The following is an 11,748-nucleotide window of genomic DNA, read 5'->3' as shown; positions in this document are numbered from 1 at the left end:
GCGCGTGCGTAGTGCTGGTCGGGCGAGACAGTTCACGCGGCTAGAGTGTCAGATTGGACCCGCAAGGCGGAAGCACGCCCCTGAGATTCCGGTGAGCGCAGCCCGGGCAAGAGCTGCAGCATGGAGGGGGCGCCCCACGGTGAGCTAGCGCAGGAGGCGTGGGTGGTCCTGCTGGGACCGAGCCGCTCTGACCGTGTACCCTTGTCTCCGCGCAGGCTGCCCCGGGGCCGATAGCGCCCAGGCGGGCCGAGGAGCTTCTTGCCAGGGATGCCCCAACCAGAAGTTGTGCGCATCCGGAGCCGGCGCCGCACCGGACCCGGGTGAGGAAGCGGCGGGCTGGTCAGGAAGTGGAAGGGGCGGGACTCGAGGGGATGAATGACAGCGGGCAGTGGGCAATGGGCAGTATTTTCATTGGTTGAGAGGGTTTGGCGTTGAAGGCGGAGCTTAGAGAGCGAGAGGGAGGTTTTAAAAGTCAAATAGCTGGAGACCAGTGTTGGAAAGGAAGGTTCAGTCTTATCTGTGATAGACCGGGAACCGAGAGGGACATTAAAATAAGCTGGTGGCACAGGCTATCCCCCGCCAGAAATTCTAGGGGCAGAATCAGGAGGATGACTGCAAGTTAAAAGCTGGCCTGGGCTACAGGATGGCTGCAAGGTAGAAGCCAGGCTGGGCTACAGGATGAGACCCTTTATGAAAGAATGAGTGAATGAACGAACATTGGGTCGAATGTGTTGGCACATGCTTGTAATCTCAGCCCTTAAGACTTTTTTTTTTAAAAAGATTTATTTCATGTATATGGGTACACTGTCGCAGTCTTCAGACCAATCAAAAGAGGGCATCAGATGCCCATTCCACCTGGTTGTGACCCACCGTGTGGTTGCTGGGAATTGAACTCAGGACTTCTGGAAGAGCAATCAATGCTCTTAACCGCTGAACCATCATTCCAGCTCCCTTAAGACTTTTAGAAGAAGATCAGGAGTTCAAAGTCATTCTTCATTACATAGTGATTAGAGGCCAGTCTGGGCTTAGACGAGACCCTGTCTTCTTCTTCTTCTTTTTTTTTTTTTTTAAATCAGTAAATAGGACCTTAAAGAAGGATAGAATAGAAAAAAAGTGATGTGGGGCAGGTACAGGGCTCAACTGAAAACCACTGACCTCAGTATACACAAGGCCAAGCACAGAGGGCAAAATGAATAAATACTGAGGTCTTTCAGGCCTAAGTCCTGTCACATGTCCATCTCAGGTCACAGAGGCCCCATCTGTGGCAGAGAGAAGAATCCTTCTGTTAAGGAGTCTCTCAGCAGACATGAATATTCATGATCTCAGTGGAGAGACAGAAGGGAGACTGAGACCAAAGTGTGAGAGAAAGCAGACAACAGACATGTTAAACCCATCAGGGAGAAGCTATGAAGGGCCAGCTCCAGGGTGAGGAGGACTGAAAGCCTGCCTGGAAGGGTCTTGGGAAACAGGAAGCTGAGAGAAGGCTCTTGGAGGGATTCAGAGAGAGGCTGGGTTTGGTTGTTGGGTCACTTGCAGATTGACCTTGAGCAAGACTTCTGAATGCCCTCATCATGAAGAAAGTCACCCCCAGTGTAATTTGTAAGGATTTGAAACAAGATGAGACATTGGAAACACAGTGAATTGCTGGATGGTTACTTGCTGAGAGCTCTGGTGACATTTGCCACTGATCATCCCTTTTTTGCTGGGGCTGTCCTGTGCTTAAGAAACTGAACATCCATCGTCCTCAGTTCCAGTAGCAGTTCCTCCTTGTGACATCCAAAAATTTCTGCAGATGTTAACAGATTCCTGCTGGGTTGTAAAATTTTACTCTCTGCACACTTCTGTCCAGGAACTGGGACTTTGAACATCCCACTTTCCTGGGAGCCTATGTTCTAGTAGATAAGGCAGGGCATAACTAAGACAGTGTTTTCAGGCTGGTAGTGGCCATATTTTCTTCCTAGCATTTGTTACTATTCCTGAAGTGCCATCTCACAAAGAGCCTTAGAAACAGCTTAGAGAGTGTGACTCTTCCTAGCACTTTGGAAGAGGGACAGGCGGGACTGAGGCAGGGACGTCATCGTCTCCTCTACTCCTTTGCAGCTGTGGAGGAAATCAGAGAGAAGATGAAGACGGTGAGACACAGGATCTTGGTGCTGTCTGGGAAAGGCGGCGTTGGGAAAAGCACATTCAGTGCCCACCTCGCCCACGGCCTGGCAGAGGATGGAGACACACAGGTGAGCGCCTGGGCCAGCTGGAAGGTGTTCCTTGCGTCAGAGGCTGCCGATGGCTTTAGTCTCCAGGGAACCAGCCTCTCTGGCTGCCTTGACCCTGCAGGGAATGAGCTGCCAGGCCGCTGGCTGAGCTTGTTTGCTGAGTTCTCCATCCAAGATGGCAGTGTGCCTCTTCACATTCTGGGACCTTTTACACTTGCCCCTCATGAAGCTCTTTCTGTTGTCTCGAAGTCCAGATCCTGCAGCTGTTCATTGGTCCATCTCCTGTGAGCTAAGAATGCTATTTACATATTCCTGGTCCCTTCTCCAGTTAGACAAGCACCTATATAGTATTATTGGTTTTGTCCATAAAGAGGAAGACATTTTCTGTTTGCCTCTTAACAGAAGTGATCCTCGTGCTCGGTCCTTCATCTCTAGAGTACAGACAAGCATGAGACTAGAATCACCTCACCAGGCCATGGTGTAAGCCTAGCGTTTTTGGAGCAGGAGGCTTCTGAATTCAAGGCCAGCCATGGCTAGCTCCAAAGTGAGACCCTGTCTCAAAACAGACAAACTAACTCAAATTTCCAGTACCGTGCCCTGGGTGCAGCCTTGGTAAAGGTTTGCTAGCCACAAGCAGTGCAGGCTCATGCCTCAGCTCTGTCCACACCACTGCTGATGCCCAGGCTGCTTACCAGGCTCTCTCTCTCTGCCTTCATTTTCTCATCTCTAAAATGGAGCCCAGAGGCCTTTGTGAGAGGCTGCAGGTACGGTGCAAGCACAGTGCCTGCCACACAGTCAGTGTCCTGGGAATGCCCTGGGCAGCATCTTCTTCACCACTGCAGTATCAGTTCAGTTGAGGCAGCCCAGCGGGTGGCACCTAAACCCTCAAGCTCTCATTTTACAGGCCGGAAGCTCAGATAGACAAGACTGAGGGAGAAGCCACCGGGTGAAGTGACCTCTTGAAAGGCTCAGAGTGAAAACCAAGACCTTTAGAGAAGAAACTTGACATTTTAAGGGGGGCAGAGTTGAGAGCCCCATAGTACCCCACTCCCAATTTACTGTGAGAAGGACTCCCGGCCCTCAGCAACTGAGAGGTTCTGGGGACATGTAAGTACAGGCTTGGTTCTCAGCAGACACCCACTACTCTGACCTAGGCACAAGAGAAGCAGTTGGTTATTGGGGTGCCGAGTCAGACAGGCTGCCCATAGAGAGCGCCCAGGAAGATCCTGGGCACAGGTGACGGTCACTCTGCGTATTGCGTCCTGCTGTCACTTGGCTCTGCTCCTTCTCTGGCTTGTGGGAAGAATCGTTGCTCAAAAGGAACTGTTAAGGTGGCTGGAGCCCTGCTGAGCTGCTCCCACAGACAAGCCTAGGTCCCTGCCTCAGGTGGCAGATGTCCCTCTGCTGCACTTTCGGGCCAGGCCAGCAGAGGACGCAGGAGGCAAACAGGATCTTAGTGAAGTCCCCTGTGTCACTCTCAGTCACAAGCACTGCAGTCAGCCATCGTGTAGAGGAAGTAGGACCAAGAAGGAAGACAGAGAGCATGGGGCAAGTTCCAAAGTCCTCCAGAGGCGCTGCACTCTGGGTCCCCACTACAGTTCTCAAGATGAATGGCCGCCCTTCGAGAGGGCAGGGCATCCTGCTGCAGGCCTTGATGGTCGGTTTGGTGGAAGTCTTCCGAGACGTCCTAAGTCCCCACAAGAACTTGCCAGATTCCTTTCATGTTTTTAAAGTCTATTTTTCTTTGTGTGTCTGTGAGCACCATGTATGTGCAGCGCCTGATAAGCCAGAAGGTGTTGGATGCCCTGGAACTGGTGTTACAAGGAGTTGTGAGCTGCCAATATGGCAGAAAAAGGTTCCCCAACCCCCTTGGGTATTCTGGAAGAACGGCCAGCAAGTATTCTTACCTCCGAGCCATCCCTCCAGCTCCTCTCTCCCTCCTCTTCCTCCTTCTCATTCTTCTAGGGTTTTGTTTGTTTGTTTGTTTAGAAAAATATGTGAGGGCTGGAGAGATGGCTCAGTGGTTAAGAACACTGCCTGCCTTTTTAAGAGGTTCAATTCTCAGCACCCACATGACAACTCACAACTGTCTGTAACTCCAGTTCCAGGGGATCTGACACTCTTTTATGGCCTACGTGAACACCAGACATGTATGAGTTGCACAGACATACATACACACAGGCAAAACACCATATACATAAGATTAAAAAGGTGGGGGGGGTTGGGGGGTCATGTGCTCAAGTGCAGTTCCTGTGGCAGCCAGGAGGGGATACTAGATCCCCTGAAACAAGTTACAAAGGGTCTTGAGCTGCCCAACATGGGTGCTGTGAATCCACATGAAGCATGTTCTCTTAGTATCCGAGTTGTCTGGCTGGCGTCTCCTTTCTTATTTAAAGGCTCCTTTGAAAGCTCATTGTTAGCTTGGTCCCAGGAACCTCTATGGTTTCCTAGAGGTCAGCCATAATTTCTGCTCAGGCCTTCTGTGTGGCCCTGACCGTGAGAAGAGTGCTGGCACTGGAGATGTTGACTTTTGTCCCATCTCTGTTCCTTGCTTATTGAACAAGTCCCCGGGCCTCTCTGAACCTCAACTTCATCTTCTGTGATGCAGAACTCATGGTACACTCCCAGGCTGAGTTAACTAACCTCTTCAGTGTCCCACACCCAGGGCTGTGTGCATGCCTAGGAGTTCCTGGAAGGTCCACGCTGCATCCTTCTCATGAGAAAGTGGAAGCTCAACCATTCATTTTCGTGTGCTAGCCATGCCCCATCCCGCTGTGCATATCTTGGAAGTCCAGTGGTCAGTGACGGTACCACCTGTCTCTTCTCATTCCCAGGTTGCTCTTCTGGACATCGACATCTGTGGGCCATCGATCCCCAAGATCATGGGCTTAGAAGGAGAGCAGGTGAACTGAGAGAGAACGTGGCTGGTTCTCTTTGGGCAAGCATGTACAGTAGCCCCTCTGCCTCCTTTCTCAATGGCTGAGGATTTAGGGGTTCAGGATTAGGTATAAAGTACATCCACATCTGTGAGAAACATTGGAGTTTTTTTGAGCCTTTTATGGGTGGGAGAGGGAAACAGCAAGTGGAATGCAGAAGTGAGAGGCGGAAATTCAGCTCTGAGCAGTTACTCAGGGCCAGGGTTAGCTTGGGTCTGCACTGGAAGCAAGGGAATCTCTCAGAGCTGTGGTCTCTGCTAGGGAACTGAGACCCTGAGGTGGCACTGCTGAGTGGCACAGTGGGGTTGTCTGCTGCTGGCCTCATCCTGGATGGACCTCTGGTATGCAGTCAGGGTTGGGCTCGGACGCCATGGGCGATGCTGTCTCCTTCACTCTGGGTCCTCTTCTAGGCACATAACGTCAAACAAGGCCGATGAGCCTCATGGGAGAGAACCGAGGACAGGAGGCCAAGGCAGGGAGCAGACAGGAACAGGGGCCTTTAGCCTCAGCAAACAGGAAGTTCACACAGGCACTGCCAAGGCCTGGGTGTGCCTATGAGGATGCTGGTATGCATGCTGGTACCCATGTTGAAGTAAAAAAGCAGGATTGTGCCCCAGTCAGTGAGCCTTTGCACCACACACACGCCAGCTGGGTATACTTGTAGCACAGAGTTGTCTTACGAAGTAGAAATTTAGCCAGGCATGGTGGTATAAGCTGTAGTCCCTGCTACTTGGGAGGGTGAGTCAGGAGGATCACTTAATTTTGAGGGTGGAGGCTGGCGTCAAGGATTCTGTCTAGAAAACTGAAAGAGAAGGCTAGTCTGGTGTGTAGGCGGGAGTTGCCTGAGTTCTATTTCGTAATAAACAGAACAGAGCCCAGCCCTGGGGGGTCCAGGCCCAGAAGTAGGCTCATGGGGCTTCCTGGTGACTCTGGGTCCTTACTCCTGTAGGTAGCATTCTGGAGTCAGGGCTCAGGCTACTGACTGACTGGGACAGTTTTGGGGTTTGTTTGTTTGATTGATGGACAAGCTCTCCCTGGGTGGCTCTGGCTGGCCTGGAATTCACAGGGATTCATTTGCCACAGCCTCCAGAGTGTTGGGATTAAAGGTGTGCAAACACTATGCCCAGCCCAAGGGTAGCTTATAAAAGTTTATTTTATGTGTAAGGGTGTTTTCCTGCGTGTGTGTCTGTCAATCATGCACTCAGTTCGAAGAGGCCAGAGAAGGTGTCAGATCCCAGACAGATGTGGGCATCTTTCATCAGGTGCTGGGAACTGAACCCAGGTCCCATAAGCACCGGGCAGTCAGTCTCTGCCACCTGCTCAGGGCAGCCTTGAATCATCGGTGGCACTGAGTCCCCCTCTGCTCCTGTGCATGGTGGCCTGGCTGACTTCACATGCTTGCATTTTCTCAGCAGCTGACAGCACTCTCCTTTGTAAATACCTCAGAGTTATGCCGGAACTTGAATAAGTTTGGTTCCTTGGCAAGGGCCAGGATAGAATCTTCATCCCTCCACCCTCCATTAAGAACTGAGTGGCCAGCAGGTAGAGGTACTTGCTGCCAAACCTGGTGACCTGGGTTCTGGGATCACACGGTGAAGGAGAGCCCTGAAGGTTGTCCTCTGACCTTTGCATGTTCAGTCAGGAAACAAACAGGCACACACGTACCACTAAATAAAAGTAACTAAGGGACTTCTTCATTGAGTACGGGACAGTGAATCATCCTCCATGGGCATTTTGTCAATGACAAGAATGATTTTCATGTTCCCACAGGTTCACCAGAGTGGCTCCGGCTGGTCTCCAGTGGTGAGTGAGCCCTACTGGGGAGGCAGTGTGTGGGATTAGTTGTATCTGATGGGCTGTTGGAGGCAGGGGTTGAATGTTCACTGAGACTTGTTTCCCAGACCAAGGATGAGCAGGCCCTGTCTCAGTGGGACTCGTGTGGTACCATGCAACGGAGTGACCACAGTGTGCCCAGTCAAGCCTCACCTACAAGCCTGGGTTATGGGTCTCTGCTGACCCAATTTGGACACCCGAGGAGACCGGTTATTTTAGTGTCATTGACTTGTTGCTGAGGGACAAGCCACACATGGTCACCTGTTTCTCAACAATGTTTTGAGGCTGCAGAGAGCAAGCACGGTGCCCTTATCCTTATGTTTTATTTATTTCTTTATTATTGATTCCTCGGGAAACGCCCACTTGTGGTTTTGTGCAGGCGTGTCATGCCTTTGTCCCCCGTAAGCAAACGTGTTTCTCCCCCTTCTTCCCATTCCGGTGCAGTATGTGGAGGACAACCTGGGGGTGATGTCTGTGGGCTTCCTGCTCAGCAGCCCGGATGATGCTGTCATCTGGAGGGGACCAAAGAAAAACGGTTTGTCACTGCCCCCCTGGGTCTGCCTACATCCAGGCTGGGGGTGGGGGATGCTGTGGGCACCCAATGTCTTTGTGCTGTGTTAATGCTGTTGCTTTGGTACTGGGGTGGAGCCCAGGACTTCATGCCTACTAGTGCCCTCACCTTGGCCTGCAGCGTGTTCTGCTTCAGCATCCCCCTCCCCGATAAAGAAGACCATGAGAAATACTAGTTTTCAGTGTAGACATTTTATTACCTTCGGGGAGCCTTTCTACTCTTGAGACTTGCAGGATCCCAAAGTGATCTGTAGTGTGGCGTCCGTCACATGGCTGGTTTGTGTCAAGGAGGGAAGTGTGGAGTGAAGACCCCTTTCTGGGGAAAGATATGATGATGCAGGCAGCACGGCTGGGCAAGCACCTTCTCGCCCTTGACACTTAAGCCACGCGACTGCTGGAACAACACGTGTGTGCCACACATAATGACTGTAGCGCCCCTGACTTCATCATGGCCACCCAACATGTCTACAGATCTCACCTCCTGCCCCCTGGGGACAGCAGTGTCACTGAGTTGAGGCTGAGAATGCTCACGCACACTGAAAGATGCTTCCGGGGATGTATGCCGGAAGGAAGGCACACATTCAGCCTTGCCCACTCCCAGGTATGATCAAGCAGTTCCTCCGAGACGTAGACTGGGGAGACGTGGACTACCTCGTCATAGACACCCCACCCGGCACGTCCGATGAGCACCTCTCGGTGGTCCAGTATCTGGCTGCCGCACACATTGATGGGGCGGTGATCCTCACCACCCCTCAGGTGAGTGAGCTCTCTGAGGACTGTCCGGGCACCTCCTGGATCACACGTGGCTTTCACTGCCCTTTGGCTGAGGGATAACCGCTCTGTCAACTCTGCCAGGAGGTGGCCCTCCAGGATGTTCGGAAAGAGATCAGTTTCTGTCACAAGGTGAAGCTGCCCATCATTGGTGTGGTAGAGAACATGAGTGGTTTCATCTGCCCCAAGTGCAAGGTGAGGGTCCCCGGGGCAGGCCTAAGCACACCCTGGTCCTAGCGGGGAAACAGCAGGGACGGTTCTCTAGGGACCTGTTTCTGCTTTCCCCCCCGCTGTGTTGGGAAGGGAGGGTCCCCACCAAGCTCTCCACCACTGCCCAGGTGAAGATGCTTCAGTCTCACATGCAAACAAGACACTGTTTCAAAATGTCTGAAAACTAGTGTGTCCTAGGGTGCAGAAGCAAAATAAAGCTTCCTCCTCTTTCCGCCCCACAGAGAGAGTCTCAGATCTTCCCTCCCACCACTGGGGGTGCAGAGGCCATGTGCCAGGCCCTGAAGATCCCTCTTCTGGGCAAAGTGCCGCTGGATCCACACATAGGTGAGTCTGAACACGGTCCCGAGGGGCCTTTGCTCATGCATGGCCGTCTTAGCCGCTCGGGGCTTGTTTCAGGAGCAGCAGTGGTGGGTCAGAGCTGGGCCCACAGAGCTCCATAGAGGCCGCAGCCATGGGAGAGAAGCAGTGAGACCTGGGGCAGGCGCTTGGTCACTGGTGCCAAGACAGCTCACCCCGCTCCTGTGCTGCACTTTGACATACTACTGGGGACCGAAATGTCCTAGGATCCTGACATTTCTGCTCTGAATGGTCTTCAGAACTGAGGGAGGGGTTTGCGTCTGTCTCTCTCCCAGGCTCATCCAGGTATTGGTTTGCTGTGAGGCCTCAGGGGCTCTGCTGCCCTGCAGACTTCACCTTCCCCACAGTAAGAGTGGAGCTTGCCTGAGTGGTAGATGCCTGTGATGGGAGCAGGAGCTGGAGCAGTGCCAGTTGCCTGGGGCTCAGGAAGAGCCTGAGGCAGATTGGGTCCAGCTGCAGATGACTGTGTACCCAAATGGGGGAGCTGGCCTTTTCCTGTCAGGGAGGAAGGGAACAGGGCATGGGGACTGGGGCCTGAGGAAGGTTTACAGGCAAAGCTGTGTCTCCCCTGGGTTACATATGGTCCTCAGGATGGAGAGAGACATAGACACTGTGGAGCAGGGAAGGACCATAAAGATGACACGATGGGGGCGTAGGCGGAGGACAGGGTGTGTGCACTGAGGCTTCTGCTCACCTCAGAGGTAGTGCATATTCCACATTCACATGTGTGTTTCCTCAGAGATGCAGAAGCTCACCCCATCTGCATTTCCTTTCTTAGTCCTTGATGTTTTGCCACACTCCCTGTCTGCTGAGAGTCCTAGCTGGTTCCCTTCCTTATATTATCATCTTCCAGGGCTGCGGGTTAGCGGATCTCATGCAGCTTCCTGGGCCCTTTCCGAGTGGAGGAAACAGTTCTTTGGGCCTAGAATCTGCCTTGGCCACATGCCACCCTACTGACTTGTGCCCTCAGCAAATAAAATCATCGGTTGCTGAGGAGGGACACAGCCCATGTAGTGTCTCTCCACCTTTGCTGTCCTTGAGTGGGGAGCCCCAGGCAGCCACACTGCAGCAGGCACAAAAGAGCACCGCTTCTACAAGGGTCTCCTTTTCTCTGTCTCTTTAAGGCAAGAGCTGTGACAAAGGCCAGTCTTTTTTTGTTGAAGCCCCAGATTCACCAGCCACAGCAGCCTACAAAAGTATAATTCAGAGTAAGTATCTGAGACGTTGCCTGCAGGAAGTCACCTAGAGGAGCGGAGTGTGCAGAAGCAGTAGGGTGGTCTGCCAGCTTCAGCTGGAGACAGGGGTGCTTTCTGAGTCTGAGAAACGAGGGCGGGTGAAGTTCACAGCATGGGAAATACGTGCTGTCAAGGCCAGTAAAACCAATGGGAATCCTCACTGGTAAACCAAAGCAAGCCATGGGCAGAGGTGCTAGGCGAGAACTCACCCCTCGACTTGTCTTTTAGGGATCCGAGAGTTTTGTAATTCTCGTCAGTCACATGATGAGAACCTCATCAGCCCCTGAAGTGGGACAGAGCCAAGTGCCACCTCCTAACCACAGCGCCAGCGGGTCACGTGTCCAGCCACACCTGGTCAGCAGGAGACAGGTGGTGCCACAGCCACCAGATGCTGACAGGATTTGAAGTCACTTATTAAGACTCTATAATCACCTATCTGCATATTTCCTTAAGATCAAAGGTACAGGCACTCTGCATCCAGGTGCCATTCATCAGAAAATAAAAATGTCTCCTTGAACCTGTCCCCTAGGGCCTGTTTTCTGGAACCCAAGGGACTATGAAGCTTCTGAGTCACAGGACTGTTTCTGCCTCAGGTGATAAGCCTAGGGAGAGACGAGGGAGGATTGTGGCCTCAGGAGGGAGAATTGACACCAACCTCTGCCCACACTGGGGTCTCCAGCTCTGGGAGGTCTCCAGTCATGCTGGGGTCAGTGTGAGTGCTTTCGCTGGGGTCCACCAAACCCCTGAAAAAGCTTTTAAGTCACCCACGAGGTGATGGGTACCTTCAAGACATCTGGTAATTCCCGGTAAAAACCACTACCTGGCACTTCTGAGAGACAGGTGTAATTGTCCCCATGGTCTGAGAGCTGCTGAGAGTCATTCCAGACTTCACTGCACTGTGGCTTGACACTGGAAGGTGGGGAGCCCCTCCCCTTACCGTATACATGCGAACTCTTGAGTGTGCTGGAGTCCCTGTGGAGCAGGTGCAACCTTTCCAAAAAGCTCGACTAGGTCCTGAGCAGGCCCTAAACATCGGGGTTCTAGCTTAGACTTGCTTTGGGTCAACTTGGAGGACTGGGGGAGCCCACCTAGACCTGTGCACAGGTCAAGAGCTGCTTTCCCACGAGTTCTCAGGCCTCTGGCCTGCACCTACCTCTCACCTAATGCTGGTGGATGTCCAGTCCTTCCAGCCTGGGCTTCTCAAAGTCACCTGGGGCATCCTGCAAGGCAAGAAGATCCATGACTCTCCCAACAAAGAGTGGGCTCCACTGCACAGACTCAGCCACAAGTATTGTCGTTCGGAACACTGCACTACAAGCCAAAGAGACTCCCCTCACTGCTGACAACTGACAATTGACAATTACTGAGACAGTTATCCCAGAAATATTTCCTGGCTTCAAAACAAAAGGCTTTGCCATTCTTTCCTTAGTTCTGTGGTGTACGTGTGCCTGTGCATGTACATGTGCAGGTATGTGCATCCCATGATGCACCTGTGGGGGTCAGAGGACAGCTGTTGGGGACTTAGTTCTGTCTCTCCACCTTGTCTTTGAGGCAGGATCTCTCATCTGTCTGCGCCCTGTGTACTCCAAGCTATTTGGTCCG

General features: G+C 52.5%; 2 protein-coding genes across 3 annotated transcripts in view; one reads left to right on the top strand and one right to left on the bottom strand.

The window, feature by feature from the left end:
* The first annotated feature begins 82 nt into the window (after positions 1-82).
* Positions 83-11,574, top strand: Nubp1 (NUBP iron-sulfur cluster assembly factor 1). The gene is made up of 11 exons (NM_001009619.2): positions 83-139; positions 216-320; positions 2,101-2,234; positions 5,048-5,116; positions 6,920-6,952; positions 7,427-7,517; positions 8,154-8,308; positions 8,408-8,518; positions 8,776-8,878; positions 10,036-10,119; positions 10,375-11,574. Exons 1-11 carry the CDS (start codon positions 121-123, stop codon positions 10,431-10,433), a joined length of 963 nt encoding a protein of 320 aa, NP_001009619.1. The 5' UTR covers positions 83-120; the 3' UTR covers positions 10,434-11,574.
* The window catches only part of Tvp23a (trans-golgi network vesicle protein 23 homolog A), a 35,903-nt gene continuing 31,883 nt past the window's right edge, over positions 7,729-11,748 (bottom strand). Inside the window, 2 exon segments of one of the 2 annotated variants that reach the window (NM_001108263.2) lie at positions 7,729-10,099; positions 11,307-11,366. In NM_001108263.2, the coding sequence (NP_001101733.1) occupies positions 11,307-11,366 (60 nt within the window). In that variant the 3' untranslated portion in view covers positions 7,729-10,099. 2 annotated transcript variants of the gene reach the window in all.

Source organism: Rattus norvegicus, chromosome 10, assembly GCF_036323735.1.
Source record: "Rattus norvegicus strain BN/NHsdMcwi chromosome 10, GRCr8, whole genome shotgun sequence".
Lineage (NCBI taxonomy): Eukaryota > Metazoa > Chordata > Mammalia > Rodentia > Muridae > Rattus > Rattus norvegicus.
Note: the sequence above shows the minus strand (reverse complement) of the source record. Positions and strands in the feature narration are given on the sequence as shown.